Source organism: Crocodylus porosus, unplaced genomic scaffold (genome assembly GCF_001723895.1).
Source record: "Crocodylus porosus isolate Cpor-Errol unplaced genomic scaffold, CroPor_comp1, whole genome shotgun sequence".
NCBI lineage: Eukaryota > Metazoa > Chordata > Crocodylia > Crocodylidae > Crocodylus > Crocodylus porosus.
In genome coordinates, this window is record NW_017728943.1 from 122,879,779 (window position 1) to 122,900,882 (window position 21,104).

Sequence of the window (21,104 nt, forward strand, 5' to 3'; positions counted from 1 at the left end):
TTGGGGGCTAGAAGAGGCATCCATTGGGGGTGGGGGGGAATTCCCCCCTCCTTCTCCCCAGCTTATATTGAGGCTAAAGCATCAGTGAGCAGACACAGAACAAACTTGAAGCCTCTAGCCATTTCCCTGCTGGCTAACCCTTTAGCAGCAGATCTGAACAGTGCATATTAGAGAAGGCATTAACCCCAACGTGTGAGTGATCAACAGCATTTGTTAACTTTAATACATACTAACATTCCTTAGAATTAGCACCTGCTAATGCTAACATGTAATTTCACCCTTAGGTGTCCAAACATGATTCACAGGATAAACCCAGAGATTTCAAATAGGTATTCATGGTATGAAAACAATATATTATTCCCTACAAAAGGAAGGAAAACAAAATAAGAGGAAACTGAGGTTTGTGTTCAGCTTCATGTCCCCTATTTTCCCGTCTCAAATGTTTTCCAGCCAATGAATGTATAGAATTAATTATTATTTCTAATCTCACATATATGAAGACATTGTTATTCAAATAATATGAAAAATAGTCAGCAATATGAGACACACACTTTAGTTCTCTGCATTACTATGTAAGCATAGAAGCATGCCAACTTCATCCACCTTAAAAATGTAATTATATTAATGGTAACCACATCTATTAATTGCATCTCCAGACTGATAAAACTTTAACCCCTACTGAATCACTTTCTGTAATTATAAACAGAAAATCTAGTTGACAGCACACTATTTCAATACATCATATATTTTCTATATATTAAAACATTATTTAATAAAATATTTATTTTGTCAGTTGGAAATTTGATTTTCCCATTATGTTTTTCAGGTTCAGCATCTGGTTGTTTATTTGTGGTCATGTGCTTGGGTGAATAATCAAAGCAACAATTTTCCGCAAGATAGCGGTCAACAAGGTAAATAATGTGATACATCATGCTTCACCAACATATAAATCAAAATACATGAGCTTTCAAGCTAAGCCCTACTAGCAATCAGTATCTGCAGAGAAGCATTAAATCATGAGAATGCAACTATTATACTGTGACAGCTGGGCAGATAAAGCATATACATGTATGTGTATATTAATTTCTGCTTTAGAATCTCAAGAAAGCATAAAAAGTATAATCCTATTCATATTTTCTATTAGGGTCAATTCTTGCCCTAACAAATTGAAAAGCATATGACCTCCTATGCAGATGTCATTTTAGCCAGAACTCTCACTGAGGCACTCTATTTCTACCCAGATTTCTATCAGATTTTCTGTGCTATGCCTGCCAGGCATGAAACAAACTGAAACCTGCCTAGACTTTTTGGAATTAGCTTTTTTCTGGAAATATTCTGGACTTTACTGAGGCTACCACAGTCTTTTCAAATGTCAATATTCAGTTATTACATAAAGCCTGAATCTGTTTTCATAAAGGTCTATGGCAGTTTTGCTATTGATTTTACTAGAAATGGGATCAGGCCCTTTCCCATGACAAAAATGTCTCTCTCCTTAAAAGAGATCAGAGGGAGAGAGAACCGTCTCACAAGATTTTTTTCTCTTTTTTTTAAATCATTAACAAAAAAATCAAATCACATTAAACAAAGCATGTTATGGCTGAAATGCAGGACAAAATGTACCCCAGAAAAACTCTGTAGGTTAATGGAAGCTTAAACTGATATAAGATTAATTTCTTAAATAAAAAGCATTCCTATGCTTTAGTTTTATGAATCAGCATTACAGATATAAATAATTTACACTAATAAAAACTGCAGCTCTACATCTGTGTGAAATGGAGGTCATTCTGTTCCTTAAACAAAATGAAGGCACAATGTACTTTGTAATAAGTCTTCAAAAGCTTAGGATAGGAATTCACTCCCCAAGGAAAGAGTCCAGAGGAGAGCCATACACATGATCAAGAGGGCAAGAGAACAGGCCTTATGAAAAGAGGCTACAAGTTATGGAACTCATCAGCCTGGAGAAGCGTAGGCTCAGGGGTGACTTGGTGGAAGCCTATAAGTACATAAAGGATGTGCATCAGGATCTGGGATGGGCCTGGAACAAACTCCCCCAGAGGTGGTGCAAGCACCTCCTCTGGGCACTTTTAAGAAACATGTTGCTTATCTTTGACCCCAGCTGCCTTCCTGCCCCTTGGGCAGGGGGCTGGCCCCAATGATCTTATGAGGTTCCTTCCAGCCCTAACGTCTATGCAATCTATGAACTGGAATATATATACTTTTATGTTTATACGCAAAATGTGAGGGAGAGATTGTGAGTTCTTATGACAATAACAGACATTCTCCATTTTACTATATAACTAATGACTAATTTGGCCTAGAAGCATCCCAGATATAACTTCACTGAAAGTAATAAAATGACATCAGATAATTTGGTACTTTATTCTCAGAATTAACTTGGACAATAGAATCTCATCAGTACCTAACAGACTATCCAATATCTAAACTTAGGATGCATACTAGGAGAAGGTGACATGAGCGTTTTTAAAAACTTAACCAAAACATTTTAGGAGCCTAAATCCCATAGGCATTCAATGAGATTTATGAACCTAAGCGATTTGAGCATTTCTGAAGATTTTACCCCTGAGCCTCAGCCCTGAAAGCTGCTCCATGTATTTGGCCCCCAGTACCACATTGAAGTTAACAGGCTCCTTCCAAGCAGATCTTGCTGGGGAGATCTGACCCCAGCTAGGGCTGTACGAAAGTTTGGCAGGCATTTTGTTTCAAAGCCATTTTGACACGTTTCGAGCTCGAAACAACGAAATCAAAACAAAACAAAAGGCTTCAAAACAGCTTCAAAATGAAATGAGGGCACTTAAGTTTCTAAAGTTTTTAGATGTTTCGGGTTTTGAAGCTGATAATTTGGTACTTTAATCTCAGAATTAACTTGAACAATAGAATCTCATCAGTACCTAACAAATAGACTATCCAATATATAAACTTAGGATGCATACTAGGAGAAGGTGACATTAGTGTTTTTAAAACTTAACCAAAACATTTTAGGAGCCTAAATCCCATAGGCATCCTGCTTGCACCTAAACAAGAACTAAAGAGAAAGAGGAGGGAAAGACTGCTCTGATATTGACTGTGTAGCTGTTGCAGTGCTGGACAGGCATGGAACCATGTAGACAGCATACACTTTTTGGATAAAGAGGAGCCCTATGTTATGTGAGCTCCCTGCAAACTCCAGGAAGGAGAGTGGCAGGAGGCAGAACATGAAAAGGCCACATGATCTCTTGCCAACTGGAACCTGCCAAACTACTCTTCAGTAGGGCTGTCTGAAATGGCACCGTTCCATTTCGCCTTGAGTTTTGACAGTTCAATGGAACAGCATTCCATTTCTAATTTAATTTCGATTCAAAACAGCTGTTCCGTTCCATTCTGCTGAAACAGAAAGGCTGTTTCAATGCTGTTTTGACGTTTTGCGCTAGATTGCTCTCGGGGCGGGAAGGCAGCCCAGCTGGGGCGCCATCTAGCCAGGGGTTGGGGGGGGCAGCCCAGCTGAACTGACTTCCCATCCCTACGCTACGGTTGAAACGTTTCAACTAGCTTTGTTTTGTTTCAAGGCTATTTTGATGGTCTTTGTTTCATTTCAATTTTGCTGTTTCAACCTCAAAATGAGTTGAAATAGTGTCAAAATGAAATGCCCGTCAAAATTTTGCACAGCCCTACTCTTTAGCCCCAGAAGGAAATGGATGCTCTGAACCACCCATCTCTCCCAACTTTTGCCTCCTGTTGTGTAGAGAACTCACAACACACAGAGGATGTGCCCATTGAATACCCCTTCCATACTGAGCTGCCCCCACACAGTGGAAGAGCACTAGTGTGATGAATCCTGGAAGATGCCTTCTCTTGTTAACTCTGCTCAATGGGATTTCTTCTACCCTGCTCCCTTTCAGTAGCAAGTGAGTTCCAGGGAGGCAGGAGGCAGAGGGTCAGATGAGGACACAGACTCCAGTCTACGCTTTCTAGAATATTCCTGTTTTGTTATGCAATTACTTTCTACTGCAGGAGGCATAAACAGTGTGGGAAACAGGTTACAACCCAGGTTTCAGCCTTCCCAGATGAATGCCTGGTGTACTAGGCTATGCAGTCAGGTTCCCAATGGATTTTACAAGCTTGGTAGCTCAGTGGGTCAGCTTCAACATGAAGGATAAAGAAATCTTTATCTCCTTCCCAAAACTATTTTATTACCTAGTCATTAGGAATTTCCCTTGGGGAGTGGACAGTGTATATTTGAAGCTCTATGTTTGATGACAGTCTAGAACTGAAGTTTCCTGTTTTCTGCTTGAGTCCTCTATGTACTAGGTATTGCAAGGCACTTCCTGTGGCTGTTTTTTTTAAAATTAAATTATTATAATTGCTATTTTTAGGCTGGACTCAATATTGTTTGTGTATACCAGTGAGCATAAAGTATGCTCATGGGATTGGGCTCCTCAAACTAAGCAGAACTAAGATATAGCTTTGCCCTGTTTTGGTTTGGGACAAAGTTTAAAGTGCGAGCTAGCTGCTCACACAAGGGTGTTTCAGCACATGAACAGAAGACTACGGTTAGGTGTCAAGAGAGCCATCAGGATCAAAATGCAGTTACCATATGAATTTATGAGCCCAGTGGTTTTGCAGGTAATGGACTGAACTATTCTGGATTGGGGTATTTTGGCCTTAAGACCTAAATTCTGTCCTAGGCACCAGGGAGCTTTTTGACTTCACCCTGCATCTTCTGCTAGATCTGCATTTAAAAGTTACCATAAGGTTGCAAATACTACAGCCTCTGTGTCCAAAAGTGAGAGATCAAGGAAACATCAAGCATAGGAAACTATGGTAAAAACAGACAGAATCTGTCTTATATTACTCCTCTTCATTGTGAAGTTACTGAACATCTCTGCCAGCATGAAAAGCTTTTGTTAATTAGGAGCCCTTTATAGCAAAGCAGCGTTCTCCTGCATAAGTCATCCAACTGGGCATGAAGCAGATATGGTCACTCATCACAAATGTGTCTAAAATTAAATTTGAACCCTTAATACTCTTACTTGAATCACAGATTTTCAAACCTCCAATACCTAAAAATATTCAAAACGCTCCTGCACTTTGTTAAAATATCTTCAGCCTCTTCCTCTGTCAAGACCCAACAGGCATCTGAATAAAAATAAACTTATATTCCAGTTCACAGATGCATTTTGAAAAATGACCAGGCATTTTCTGTCTAAATCATGGTTGAAAACTGCATTAATTGTAGAGTGATCTTCTGCAGATACAGATTTAAAATGTCACATTTCTCACAATTAAAGTTTCCCTTTATTCTTTGCTTTTATATTTTTTCTCTAATAGAAACAGCATTCATAATGTTCAAGGAAATTGTGTTGCAAAGTAAATTTTAGGTGCTTCAGAAATATTTATTTTTCCCAACATTTTTGCAAATTAAGAGTTCATAAAGCCACTTTTAAGACATATTTTCAATTACTCAAAATCTTTCACTACAAAATGAATCCAGGGCCTAGTGAAGACGGTAAGAATTCTGACATTGTATTCATGAGGAGTAAAAGTGAGACCCAAAGTTACATGAGATCAGCAGTAATACGAACATAAATTACTTTAATTACAAACAAATTCCCTTACCTTTCATGGGTCCTTCTGTGTTGTGGTGCTGAACAAAGAAGGGCTCCTATACAGAAAAATAAAACAAAATCTTGTCATGACAAACTTAGGTATTTTTAAACAAAATATATGCAACCTACAAAACAGTTTCTATATGTTATTGTATCAAGATTGTGTTTTAAAGAGAAAGCATAAGAAAAAATCAGGATTTCATAAAACTCAGTATATATAAAATGGAACATTAATGAATAAGTTAGGTCAGACCTATCCAATTTTGGCATGACAGAGAGCTACATGTGGTGCTGGCATTTAGCCCCTGGCCCACCCACGATGCCATCCGCATGCTGAAGGAGAGGTCCCTTTAGGATTCCCAGCACATGGGCTGCACCAGGGACATGCAGCCCCTCTGCCATCCAAACTGCAGGCTGTGCCGGTGGCACACAAAATCCTAGTCTTTTCCCCACCGTGCAGCCCACCAGTTTGACAACCTGAGTTATGTCAAACTTATGAAAGAAGGCAGGGTAGAACTGCACCTCATAGACCAACAGACTAATTAAATCCGAGATGTATAGCATAAAACTTTCAGATGCAGCAAATTGTTCAATTTATGTTGCCCTTCCTGCCAAAAGCTCAGAGCAGCTAACAAGAAGAGAACACAATAACTTACAAAACAGTTGAGGAACAAGAGAACAAAACAACATAAAAGGGAACTAGAATATCAACATGAAACAGAGGTCCCCCAAACAATATTTCAGTCTACCTTTGTTTGCTAAATGCCTGGCCAAAAAAGAATGTTTTACAGTACTTCAACAAGATGTCCAGACTCATGCTTGGGCAGCCCTCATGAGAGAGGGAGTTCCAGAGCTGAGGACCAACCGCTGAAAATGACCTTGCACACATTTTGTCAAGTGGACTCGGTATATTGATGATGCTTGTCAGAAGTTGCTCTCAGCTGACCTTAGGTTTCACAATGGCGTATAAGGAAAAGGGCCAGACCTTTTAGGTCAACCCCAGCACCTTGAATTGTGCCTGGAAAGCTACTGGGAGACAGTGCAGCTTCTGAAGTAGTGGTGTTAAATGGTTGTTGAAGCTTTCCCATCAGAAGGTGGGCTGCCACTTTCTGCATCAGTTACAGCTTCCTGATGATTTTCAAGAGAGCCTTATACAGAGCATATTACAGTAGTCTAGCCTTGAGTTTATGAAGGTATGGATGATGGAAGCCAGATCCAAATCTGAAAGAATGGGCTGCAGACTCCTCACCAAAAGCTTACTGGGACTTCTTGGGGAGCTGATGCTGATGTGGTAGTCTACTCTTAAACAGACTACTGTGTCTCAATCTGGTTAACCAGTGCTCATACTGATAAGGGCGACATACAACTCAACCAAACAATGCAAATCATTACAGAAACAATCTGATCTATCCCTCTTCAATAGCTCCCTATTCTTAGTAACATACATACTCCCCCATTAGAAAGAAAAAAAATGCCTTAACTAAATTACGAACTAAAATTAAAGAAAAATAGCTGCAGCTACCTTTGTACAAGAATCTATTAAACCCACCAGGTCTGAGATTAAAGTTCAAGAACTTCAAGTTGAACAAGGTTCATTTAACATCCAAGATGCCTGGATGCAAGGATGGGTCAATTCACCCCTTAATACAGAAATTATTATTACAAACTCTACCATTAGACCAGCTGGCTTTGATCTCCCTAGACATATTTGGTCTTCTCTAAACCAAATCAGGATAGGACATGACAGATGCAGATGATTTCTGTTACGTCAATGGGGCTAAACTAGCTCACTGAACTATGACTGTGGCGTCCCTTTTCAAACTTGGACTCACAGCACCTATGAATGCCCTCCCCATGTAATTAATAGAACTCTATTGGATTTGCACAATACTGCACTTGAGGCAATCAGTTGGCTGCGAATTTGGACAAAAAATTGGGAATGTGTTTTTCCCAGCTTTGTGATCACTGTGTTGTTATATGCTTTGAAAAAAAAACCAACCCCCAAACCTCCCACTACCTGGAATGGTTCCACTGGATGATGACATTTTGTAGATGCAGTGGAAAAGAAAAGCTTTCTTGCTGCCATTGCCACCCCATATTTTTTTAAGAAACATCAATTCTGTAATTGGTCATCTTCAGCATGTGTCAAAAGCCACCTACATGTTAACCACTTACCCTCCCACTTAATGTGCTTCAACTGTCCTGTATACCAAAGCAACTTGTGCCACTAGAGTAGTGGGAGTAGCTGTCTGGGTGCCACTGTGAGTATGACCAGGGTCATCATACTATTCCATACATCAATCCTGGTCATCTACAGACTAGCCATCAAATTTAGTGGGAATGCACCCTCTTCCCCGCTGACTCCCCAGTCTCTGCCCCTTTTCCCCAGACTCCACCTAGTCTCTGCCTCTTCCCAACTGCTTCCTAGGCTCTGCCTGTTCCCCACCCGCTGCTCCCCACTTTCTGCCTCTTCCCTCCCAACTCTCCCCAGTCTCTGCTTCTCCCCTTATTACTACCACATGCTGCTTTGGCTGTTCTGTCCCAGAAGCTCAGTCCGTACCTGACCGTGCAGCAGTGTCAGTGCTGCTGATTGGCCTGATAGAGGAAGAAGTTTCTATGTTCTTCATGCCCAGGAAAGACCCCAGTCTGACCAGAGCTGAGCTGTGCCTGACAGTAAGGGGGGAAGGTGGTGAGGGGGGAGAAAAGCTGTACAGAGGAACTGGGGCAGGGTAGGAGGCTACTGTGGGTCTGACTAACCCCAACCCTGCTCCCCCCTCCGCTTTGTATGCAAATATAAGATGAGGGGCTTCCCCCCATGTTGATTAAGGGTGGGGGGAGCACAAGTAAATACAGTAAGTACCAGTAAACATGTTATACTACCTCTAGGTATTTTATAAAATGGATCATATTTTTCAGGAAAATATTTTAGAAAAGAGAAATGTCTTAGGTCTGTTTCTTTACCTGCAAAGTCAAGCTTACTTTTACCTAACATTCTAGCTCTGAACATGATTCTAGCCAACTTCTGCACAGACCAAAACACAATTTCCCTACATTTTAGAAATTTTGAAAATGAAGTAAGTAGCAATCAATGCATACCATTTTACTTTTTAGGGATAGAAACAAGTTATATATTAAACTGGAAAAGGGAGATCTTTGGCTTTTTTTTTTATTTAAAAATGCTTTCCTAGGTCACCACATTGCTTGTCCTGGAATTCTGGAAGAAAATCCCACATTTAGAGAAAAGAAAGCAGCACTGCTCTGGTAGGCTGGTTTTATAACACCAAGACTGTTTGAAGTTTAGAATATCACACATCAGGAAAGGTGGATTAATGGGTAGAAGGTAGGCAGGATGGTACTAGATAAATGTTATTTATCATAGGGGTTAGCAACCTACCTATAGACAGACAGATTTGTATGTGAATATAGACATAGCTAATGCCAAACTGTGGTTCTGAGTATATCTTAAGCAACTAAGGTAAGATCCATCCTTTGCGGGCAAAGATGACCAAATCAGTGGAGGGGGGGAGCAGGTGGAGAAGAGAGAAGAGAAAAGAACTGGGAAAGAAACAGGGAGGCAGACAAGAGGAAAAAAAGGAAAAAAGAGAGAGAGGAAAGAGAAAGGAAAGGGATGGCAGCTAGGTTGCATGGGTACATACGTGACTTATAAGCCCAATCTTTGCCTTGAACAATCTGCCACAGCAGGGGCAGGAAAGCGATGAGGACTGGGTACGAGAGGTTTTTGTTTTCCTGGCCACGTAATTCTTCATTGCTTCTGCCGTGCGTTGCTGTTCAAAGGGCAGTACTCCGTTCTGGATTGATGACCTCCAGGATGGACAGTTGAAAACAATTTGTTCCCACAACTCCAAGTCAATGCTGAAACTCTTTAGGGACACCATTAGTGTATCCTCTTTGGTGTCCCATGAGAACATATTCTATTTGACAGTTTGCTGCAGAAGATTTTCTTCAGCAGGCAAATGCCAAGCATTCTTGAAAGGTGGCCAGCCCATCTTAGCTGCGCCAGTTAGCTAAGGTATGCAGCTATAATGTCTTGAGGAAAAGCACATATAATGTCCTGGGGAAAGTAAGCTGAGAAACAGCACTTTCTATGACTTATACAATAGATGGACTTCTTTTAGTATTGTGCTCTAGCATATTAGGCAAGTGCAGCCTTGCAACTACCATACCTCTAGGCTGTTCAGCCAAGAACCATTGTGGGGGATGTAGTGCCAGTCATATTATAAAATCCATGGGCTTTTTCTGAATGAGATGTGGTAAAATGGGTGAATGAACATTGCAAAATATATAACAAAAGCATTTTTGGACCAATCTATCATTTAATATGAAATAAATACATGAAGGCAGATACTCAGTTGACATAAACCATCATAGCTTCACTCATGTTAATGGAGCAACAAGAGTTTATACCAGCTGAGGATCCACCATAGCATAATTTGGTAATATTGATGGGTAAAAGTATTTATCTCCCTGCATCAGATTGTCCAAAAAATGTGAATCAGACTGGAATTTAATTAGTGTAAAAAAGCTACTTTTAAAAATAAAATACAAAGCTTGATTTTTACAAAAAGGGGCATAATGCAGAGGAATCACAAATCATAAATACTTCAAGGCTCATCATTAATTTAACAAGCACTAAGAGGAAGTCAGGTCAGTTTTGTTTTTTGACATTGTTGCTTTCATTCCATGACCCCATTGAAGAACAAGAAGGAAAAACTGAGTGAATGAACAAACAAAAAAGGTATTGGGAATATACAATAAGAGCAAATGAATGGGTGGTGCAGGTTTTCTATTTACAATGTCCTACAGACTATAAAGAATTGATTCAATTCTGCTGTGAAACTTGGAGAGAAATGGAGGTGCTTTACCCATTTCCTTACTCAAGTTGTACAATCTAATTTTGAAGACCATTGCGTCAATAGTTATCTGAAGAAGCACTACTTTAGCTGTGGAGTGAGGCCAGGAGAAAAATGTAATTATTTTCAAAACACTACTTGACAGCTGACAGTTAAAAGCACCATCCCATTTTTCTTATTTTCCTCCCTTCTGCCTCCGAGAAAAAAATAAAATATAAAATTTAATTTCTGATGGAGAAAAGCAAGTCCATTATATCTAATATGCCATACAAGTCCATAGTACAATTCTAATAAAGCTCTCTGGCCAGTGATGAGATCATAAATCAGGGAGAATTTTTTGGTGAAAATCTTGTCTGAATTATTTGAGATTAGCTGATGCTTAGCAATTTTATCTCCTCTGATGCTTTAATTAAAAAGCTTCAATTGCAACAATATGCAATGTATGTATTCAGAATGAAATATTTTGTGAGGCATTCCCAGACCTGTGTAACCTGAAAAGCCTATGGGCAGCACCATTATCTTGGGAGCCTAGAAGTGTCAGGGCTAATGTGTTTTCATTCTAAAAAGAGTACTTTTCTATCTCTTTTCCTTGCAAAAAGGAAAAAATAAATTGCTGATAAGGGTTAGGAATGTGTTACCAGGTTTCTTTTGAAGATCACAGCTTATTGTCCATCACCACTGCAGTTGCCTCAAGCTGGCCTTTTGCCTTCATTAAATGTCTGGTCACAGGACATTTGATCTGTAGAAAAACCCCAAAGCAATTGTGCTGGGCAGTGCTGTTGGAAGTGGCTGCTGCTGTAAGTTCACTCTCAAAAGCCTGCTTTCTACTCAGATGTACTGAACAGCTAATGTGACCTCTAAGCAAAAGAGAAAGCTGTTTAGTGGTATGACAAGCAAAGATGTAATGTGGGCAGGACTGAGAATACAGAAATCCTGGGTTCCAATGCCAGCTTTCTCATAGGCCCCTGACAGACATTACACCTAAGACATAATTAACTGGTTAATCTTGTCTTAAGTAGTGACCTGACCACATGTTCAACAGTGCAGTAAAATGAGGAATAAGCCACTAAGTCATTACATAAAATGTGTATGATTTTTTGGCTGGTCCCTATCATGCCTTTGATTGAATGTGTTGCCAGTGGCCAGTGGCCAGGCTCTGGAGCATATGAAAGCCTCTGGGCAATCCAGAGGCTGGGAGTAGCCCTTAGCTGATCAGATTTCCCAGCCACAGGAGCCCATAGTACGCTCCTCTAGCTGGGAGCTGTGATCAGCTGACCTTGTGACAAGCACAATGGTTGGGATTCCACATCAGGACTCATCATGCCTTTACTTTAATGACTGTCAGAATCATAGAGATCTTCTGTGCACCTAGTCAAGGCTACTGAACTGCCTGTTTCAGTTTCGTTCATGTGTATGCTAGAATATAATACTTACCTATTTCCTGGCTGGAACGGGGTAGTCTGCTACTTTAAGAACTTGGAGCATGTGGCATGCAAGCCCTGTTTTATTTTCAGACCTAGGGGTTTAAGTGATTTTTATACAGGGCTGAGCAAATTTGGAAAAATACTGTTGGAAGAAAGTTGTTTTCTGTAGTGAGTCCTGGAGCAGAGTGGGAGAAACAAGAGAAAAGGCCAATAAGCCTCTGCACCCTGCTTTGGTCAAGGAAATAGTTTTGTAGTATTTTGGCAGTTTTAATTTGAAAAAGTACCTTTATCATGAAGAAGGTGCCTGGGCACTTTTAATGCATGGTGTTGGTTCTTCCTGGGCTGAAGGTTAAATTTCACAAAAAGTGCTGTATATGGCTAAAATTCACCCTAATACATAAATGTTTATAGTAGACTAGACTACTACCTTTCTATAAGCCCCATAAAGGCCATTTCAAAATGGTAGTCCTGGCCGTAACTAGCCTGACTATACACTTGGACATGCTCCCTGCAGATTTAATTATAAAAGTCAAAAAGCAGGGGACTAGAAACAGCTAGCTTTTTCCTCCCACTTCAACAGGAATTTTGTAGTGAGTTCACCCCTCTCCCCCACCCCTTCCCTGCACATTTTGGTATAAAATAAGCCATTTGATTTAAGGAACCTCACAAAAGTCTTTTGACAAATTCTTGTCAAAATTCTTGGGTCAGCTGTGCATAACAATGTGATAATGGCAGTTTGTCTTTTGAGGATGAGATAGAAAGTTTCACAGGCTTAGTTCACAAAAATAAAGCTGGTCCTGGGTATTCCTGCTTTTTAATTAAGGGTACATTCTATATTGATTTCCAGTCAGGAAAAAAAGTGAACTCTTTTTAATTGTTAAGCATATAGTCCTTGTTGTACATCAGTTTTTATTCTCAATAGCCTGTCTTACTTTCAGACCATCTCTTGTTTTGCACTGGTTGCAGAAATAATGAAATCTTCTGTTCTCTTTTTTAGCATGCATAATGAAAAATATCATCTGACTAACCCTATTTCTGAACTAGGAGGCTGATTTAATTTGAACAAAGTATCTAACTCCTGTGCTTGAAGGTGAAGGCAATTCAACCGCTCTTCTGTAAAGTTATTTATTAAATTTATGGAGGTTATTTGTATTATGATTAGTTCCTAAAGGACCCAGTACAAATAAAACAAAGAGATGGTCCTTTATTGAAAGAGCTTAGCATTAACACATGGTAAAGAATAGTGTTTATCCACATGTTATTACCTTAACCTGAGTTTACAATTATCCAGGAATTTGAACACAAATCCTTTTCCCTTTAAAATAAAATCCATGTCTTTACTTGCCTTACTTTTGTACTAAAAACTGCTACAGCTTTCCTAAGTCTCTAAAACTCACTCCACTGTGCCATCTGTCCTTCTGATTTTTTCATTCATTGTTTTTCTCAGCTATTCATGCTGTTGATTTCTCCCTTGTGTCATATATGTCACTGAAGTTGACAGCATTAAATTGGACAACATTAGAAGACAAAAAGGTGAGAACCTGTGCTGCACATCTAGCCTATTTTGGAGGCTACAGTGGTTTTTGAACCATGATATGCTGTCATGATTTTGAATTACCCTGGTTCTTGGAGAGATTTTAAGCATAATTTAGACTAGGGGTTCCCAAAGTATGGCTCTATGCAGCCCACAAATCCCTTTGATGCAGGGCATTCAGGGAGCATGTGTTCAATCACACCAGTTACACCTAAGATGGCCCTTTGAAATGGCAAAACTTCGGTAACCCGTCATGTGGTGCGGCATGGGAAAGCCCTCTGCTGACTGGCTATGAAGTGGTGCAGTGCAGTGTAGCATGGGCAAAGCCTCCACCACTGAACACCACCAAAGTCTCAGCTCTGCAGGGCAGATCCAGCCTGCTGGACACAAGTTACTGACCCCTGTTCTAGAGTATAAGTACGGTATGTGAACCAATTTTAAGGTTCAGGCGCTAAGTTGTTTTTAGAAACGAACTGAATAGAGCACTGCCAATGTAATTATGCAAAGTTGAAGCACAGTCCCAACTCCATGCTGTTTCATAGTCACTGCTCAGTGTGTGGGTCACAAATCTTCCTTTCTAATATAATATAAGGTATGTTCCACAGGTCCAAAGCAGAGTGCAGAGGTAGTTAGCTTTAAACAAGATAGTTTGGATACTGAAGCAGCATGGAGCACCACAGAAACTAATTTACCTTGCCAAAAAATAGTCTGAGGAACTCTGTACTGCTATATATAGAGTGCATCTGATACCTGGGCTAGCTTATTTAAAGGTGTATTGGATATCTAGTACACTACAGTCTTCAGGGAAGCTATATATATATATATATCTATAGATATATATAGATATATATATATATATATTAGTCAAAAGTGATCACTCCTGCAATAGTTTGGAAAAAGGGACCCAATTTGCTCTATGGTTCTATACTTACTGGATTTCCTCTGGAACAACTGGGAGCAGAAGTTTCCACTTCCTGTATTATATTTCTTACCACAGCTGTGATGGCTAAGACATCAGGGCTAAGTACAGATATTTGGGGGCATTAAGGGGGTGGTTAAATCAGTTCAAAATGGCTTTCCCATATCAGGTAAGTCAGAAGGGGCGGGGGGGTTGGAAGTGTTGGGGGTCCAGCAGGCTGGAGGGGATTGAGGGTCTGGCAGGGGATGGGTAGTAGGCATGACCCATGAGGGGTAGGGAACAGGTATGACCCACAGGTGGGGTGGGAAACCCCCTAGGTGAACCTACACCCCGATCCCTCCCAGCATTGCCCCCGCTTGCTTAGTTTACTTGCTCAGGTCCACAGCAACAAATGCTGATATAAGCAGGTGAATCCGGAGCAGCTTGTTGGATGGCAGTTGAGGGGGCTGGCTGGTCGGGGATAGGGAGGACCAAGGACCAGGGGGACAAAAAGTAGCCTAATGCAGGTGGGGAGCAGGTGAAAAGAGCAGCCTTGGGACTAGGACCAGTGGCTGGGTTTTCCCAGCCCTAGGGTTGCACAGGGAAATTATACAGAAGTTCCACACACCAGTTTGACTTCAATTGAATAAGTTTGATACTACATAGATTCAGGTTTTTCTTAAACTGGGTTCTGCAATTTTAGACCAGTTTGTGTCCATGGAGTCTCTGTACAGATACAGCTTTAGACTGACTGCTCGTCACTGAGACCAAGTCTATAAGTGTAAGGTTGGCACGAGGATGAGCGAAGTTTAAATTGGGCAGCCATTTTTAACACAATGAAACCTCCCCAAATGTCTGTACTTAGCCCAGAACATAAAAAGAAATTGAAGGATTTTTTCTACTTCAAAGGAAATATACTACCTGAGAGACCTAAGCTATAGCAAGAATGTTTCAAATAGACTGAGATAAAAAGAAGACTGGATTCCATCTGTCAAGCACAAGAATGGTCATACATGTGGTCACATACACACACAGGTTTGGAAAGAGTTATTAACTGTTCCTTCCTACTTATCAATCAGGTAACCTTGGTCAATAGAACTGAATGTAAAACAGGGAGAAAAAGTTTAAGAAATTCAATTTATTTTCTAAGGATTTTGTCATTATTAACTTATACATGTATGCATGCACACATATTTTCATATAGGTATTAATAAATCTTATTAATAACCAATATTAACTTTTTTAAAAATGCATTTGTGTTTGGTCAGCCTCTCATGTGTGTGCTTAAGTTGTTTCCAATTCTAGAACTGATATTACACATTCAAACCTACTTGATCTTTTTATAATTCTGTTATGTTTTTACACTAAAAGGATTTCTTGTACTTCATTTCCATATGCCACAAGTGCTGGGGGTTCCATTGTGACTTCATCATCTCCCTGCCCCGCCCCAGAATGAGCTCTTATACATGTAATCTGAGGTGAAGCAACAATGTTGAAAATGTATAGTTTTGAAGATACAAAATACATTTTAAAAACCTATAATGCAAGAAAAAAGCCCAACCACTTTTACAGTCAATTCCTGACTTCCTTCAAAGTTCTCAAAATGCCCTGAAAGAGAAGCAATGTCAAAAAGGTCAGAAAGGATGAGGCTGAAGTAACTGAGAAGGGAGATAAGAGGGCAACAGTCTATTGAAGATTTCTGGCTATGGCACAAGAACACTTAATACTCATTGATTCAAGGTTTTCTTCAGTTATGGTTGGTGATAAATCAGGGAGTCTTTTTCCTTCCCAATGCATTTGGAGTTAACTCATGTTAGAGAATTTAGGAGAACGGATTTTTTTCAAGTGTGTTTTGGCGGAGCTACAAAGAATTATTCCGTTTTGAATCAATATTCCCCTCAAAAGAGTTCACTGGAATTACTGTTCTGGACAGCTGACATGCATATAATTTAATCTGCCAAAGGCCAAACTTTTGCCTTTCCTGAACTTCTAGGGAAAAACTATAAAAATGAATGGAAAAAAAAATGCATTTGTGAAATTTTTTTGGAACAGGAAATCATTTTTCCCTGAGGAAATGTTTGTAATCAAAAGAAAGGCTAAGAATATACTTTAAAATATCAGCCTAAAACTTAAATAAAGAGAATAATTAATTTTTTCCTTCTTGTAAAAGAATAAACATGGAACTTTATCTAGTTTCAAAAAAATTCACATCAAAGAAGCCAGTTCCTTAATTCTGCATTACTATATATGCTCTCTTCCACTGGTGGATAATATTTTTTCCTTCTTTGAAAAGACCCTGGCTGCAGTGGTGGGGAGGGGAAGGAGGGAAGACCTAACCCCTTCCCTGCCCACTTTGCCTTGACAGGGCCATGCCAGCAGGTGTCTTCCTATGTCCCCACCCATAGCTCAGGCTAGAGAGCAGAGGGGTGGGATGCTGGGGGACTCTGGTTTAACTTAAACCAGGAAGGGGCTTGGGACAGACATCGCATTAACCAGTTTCATAGTTGGTAGGGTTGGAAGGGGCCTAAGCAGATCATTAAGTCCAACCCCCTGCCATGGACAGGAAAGGATGCTGGGGTTAAACAACCCTGGCTAGGTGGTTGTCTAGCCTCCTTTTGGAGACCCCAGGGTAGGGGCAAGCACCGCTTCCCTTGGAAGTTGGTTCTAGCTCCTAGCCACCCTGACTGTGAAGTAGTGCCTCCTGATATCTAGCCTGAATCTACTCTCAGTCAACTTATGACCATTGTTCCTTGTTGCTGCTCAGGGGAGCAGGGACTCTCCCATAGCCTGCTGATCCCCCTTGGCAAGTTTATAGGCAACCACCAGATCCCCTCTCAGCCTTCTTTTGTGGAGGCTGAACAGGTTCAGGTCCCTTAGCCTCTCCTCATAGGGCCTACCCTGCTGCCCCCGATCATGTGAGTGGCCCTCATCTGGACCCTCTTGATGCTATCCACATCCCTCCTGAAGTGCTGCGCCCAGAATTGGATGCAGTACTCCAACTGCGACCCGACCAATGTTGCATAGAGGGGGAGGATCACCTCCTTGCACCTGCTCGTGATGCAACTATATATTCATGACAAGGTGCGGTTAGCCTTCCTGACCGTGTCCCCACATTGGCAGCCCAGGTTCATCTTGGAATCAATAATGACTCCAAGATCCTTTTCTGCCTCTGTGCTGATGAGAAGAGAGTTCCCCAGCCTGTAGGTATGCTGCTGGTTCTTCCTCCCCAAGGTGCAACACCTTGCACTTGTCCATATTGAAGCCCAGTCTGTTCTCATCCGCCCACCTCTGTAACTTGTCCAGATCTAGTTGTAGCCTGTCCCTCTCCTCTAGCGTGCTCACTTCTCCCCACATCGTAGTGTCTTCTGCAAACTTGAACCCCCTCGTCCAAGTCGCCGATGAAGACATTGAACAGTACGGGCCCAAGGACTGAGCCCTGAAGAACCCCACTGCCCCTGTCCCTCCAGGTCGAAAATGACCCACCCACCACCTCTCTGAGTGCGGCCCTCCAGCCAATTTGCGACCCATCTGACTGTGGAGTCATCGACACCAGTCGCCTAATTTTTTAATGAGGATGGGGTGAGAGATAGTGTTGAAGGCCTTCCTAATGTCCAGAAAGACTATGTCCACTGCGACACCTGCATCCAAGGCTTTTGTGACCTGGTCATAGAAGGCCACTATACACTTGGACATGCTCCCTGCAGATTTCATTATAAAAGTCAAAAAGCAGGGGACTAGAAACAGCTAGCTTTTTGGGTTGGTGTGACAGGACCTGCCTCTAATGAACCCATGTTGATTGCCGCTAAGCATACACTCCCCTGCTTGCCTCTCACAGATGTGCACCTGGATAATTTTCTTAAAGAGCTTCCCCAGGACTGAGGGAAGACTAACGGGCCTATAGTTTCTTGGGTCCTCCTTCCTCCCTTTTTTGAAAATGGACCACATTGGCCCTTTTCCAGTCCCCTTGCACCTTGCCAAAGCACCATGAGTGCTCGTAAAGTTGTGCCAGGGATTCCACAATGACATCTGCTAATTCCCTCAGCATTCTGGGGTGGAGATCATCAGGACCTGCTGATTTGAACCCATCTAGTCCCTCCAGAAATTCCCTGACCAGGTCCTCACTGACCCTGGGCCTGGCTGCGCCTCCCCTCGGGCCCTCCGGAATCCTAGTTTGAGCTCAATCAGTTAAATCTGAAACTGTATTCAACAAGGTTTATCTTAAACCAGTTTTGGACATTTTGAAACCGGTTCATGTGTACTGAACTTATGTTCTGTTACAGGTTTCAAACCAATTTCTGATCACTTAAGCCAGTTTATAGGTAATGTCTGTCCCAGGCTGGTAAGGCTGATCCCTTGTGCTACACTGGACCTCCATGGGCTGGATCAGACTTCTTTGCAGAACCCAGTTACAGAGATTTTGCCTTAAATACACATATTGAAACACTGAGGAGGCCAAATTTTCATCTCATGTCATAAATATTTTCTTTGCTTCTTAACTGAAAGGATATATTTACATTTGGAGGCATTTTAAAAGAGCCACAGCTGTTATACTCTAATTGTTACATGTGGATGAAGCAATTTTAAAGTTGGAACAGATTTGCTACATTTGTATTGTTCCAAGATTGCCCATGTGTAACCATTTGGAATATGATACTCTGACTGTAGTGGAACACTCAGCCAAGCATAGCTTCTAGTTGCCACCAATATCTACTGTCTTTACAGTAGGCCATTACCATAATTATATTGAGCCAGATCATAAACTGGTATAAACTGACATAGTTTCATTCCCTTTGGTGTGGAGCGATGTAAATTTATACTAGTAGAGGATCTTGTGCAGTAATTTCAGCAACTTGATGGCTAAATGTCACACACATTTTAAATTATAAAGATCATATGCCTCGGATTTGAAAAGTTTATGTTTTAAAGGCTTTAAGCACAAATTTCCCTTGAATGGTTAAAATACATATCCAGACACTGTAGACACGGACTGACAATAATCTAGTCAATAAGGTAGAGCAGGATATCACTTACAGCATTACACTTATCTGGCGTTTTTCTCAAAATTAGACTTTTTAAAAAATTACGAAACTTTTTTCTTAGCTATTTCAAGTTTTAAAACAAAGAGGTCTCCATAAGGAAGTATAACCAGCTGAACCCCTGTGCTTCTGAAAGTGAGTTCTGCTACAAAACACATGTGTGAAATAGGGAGTATTCTTCAGCAAGTTGCATGTTAATGGTTTGTAGCAGTCAGCATAAGTGTGTAGGTGCATGCATACAAGTGTGTGCACATGAGTATTTTCCTATCTCTATTTGCATACTATGATTATTAAACAGTATGAGGTGAGACTCAGTTGACTTTTAAATTGCACCAAAAGCAAGGTTCAAGCAAGCACAGGTCAAATAGTTGCCTGTGACATCTTATACTTCAGCTCGGATTCAGACTGCCCTCCAACTGACGCACGCTCTCATGTCTGCCTCCTACGATTCCATTTTTATCAATGTCTGTCTTGTGTCCTACCTGCCCTTGACTCTCCTTGCTTCCATCCCCTTTTGTAGCAGAACAATTCTACAAATAGAATAGTTTCTACATCCATGAACTGCTGGAAAAAATTAATATTTAAGCAATATTTATGCTTCTGCACATAGATGTCAATCATCCCTTAGCTAACTATATATTTGCACAGATACAGAGATATAACCAGTAATGATACACACAATCGCAATATGCATTAGAATGATACTTACAACTTCACATTTCTGCTTGGTTAAAGACTTTCATGTGAGTTTTACTTAATAAAAAGAAATGTAAAGCTCATCATGAAGTACTAGAGAAATATTCTTTTTACATAAAATACATACAAGTACACAGTAGGGGCGTTTACATGAGATATTTACTATACAGTTGACTAATTAGCTGTGCAGTAAACGGCTCAGTGTCTATACATGCTCCTTTAATTGGCTGGAGCAAACTAAATTTACTCTGCAGTAGGATAGTACCTATAAGTACTATTTACAAGTTCTATCCTGCTGCAGAGTAAGAAATCTGCAGCAGCACATACGTAGATGCTACCTGACTGACTGGGACACAAGGGTAATTCAACGTGGGCTACCTGCCAGTTAGCCCTGTGCTGAAGCTCCCTCATGCCTCATCCAGCCCCTTCACAACATGTTGAGCCAGGAGAAGCAGGTCTGGGCTGGCAAGCTGACCACCCCCACACCCCCCGCTAAGCCCCTACCAGGCAGGGTTACTCCACCTGGGCTCCATATGCTGTGCCTGAATAAACTACAAAATTAATTGCTCCCGGGCACATACTCAACAGGCATGCCCAGGAGCAATTAACTCCAGAGCAATAAACTCCAGTTTATTCATATGCCATAAGTGCACATGTAGAGGCACCCAGTAAATAACAACACAGTCTTAAGGTTCCCTACGAGGCTTGGAATATTGGCAGCAGGAAGGGGTGGCAGTATGGTTGCTGCTCCTTCACCACCAAACTTCCCATCCATAGGGAGCCCTGTGGGCCAGACTTCAAGGCTCCATGGGCTGGATGTTGGGCACCTCTGGTTTGTAATGATAAATAATACTACAGAATAATGCTATATAATAATAATATATAATAATGATAATACTCCTTAAAAAGGATATTAGAAGTTCCATACTAGAATCATATTAATGATTTACAATCCTACAATTTTTTATTTCAAATTCATTAAAGACTGCTTATTTGAGATTGGAATTTGACAAAGATAACAGCATGTCTTAAAATAAAAAAA

General features: G+C 40.8%; 1 protein-coding gene across 5 annotated transcripts in view; it reads right to left on the bottom strand.

The window, feature by feature from the left end:
• ADGB (androglobin) overlaps positions 1 to 21,104 on the bottom strand; it is a 262,841-nt gene that overhangs the window by 139,586 nt on the left and 102,151 nt on the right. For all 5 annotated transcript variants that reach the window (XM_019550118.1, XM_019550121.1, XM_019550117.1 and 2 more), the window contains one exon: positions 5,614 to 5,659. In XM_019550118.1, the coding sequence (XP_019405663.1) occupies positions 5,614 to 5,659 (46 nt within the window). The remainder of the gene's footprint in view (positions 1 to 5,613; positions 5,660 to 21,104) is intronic.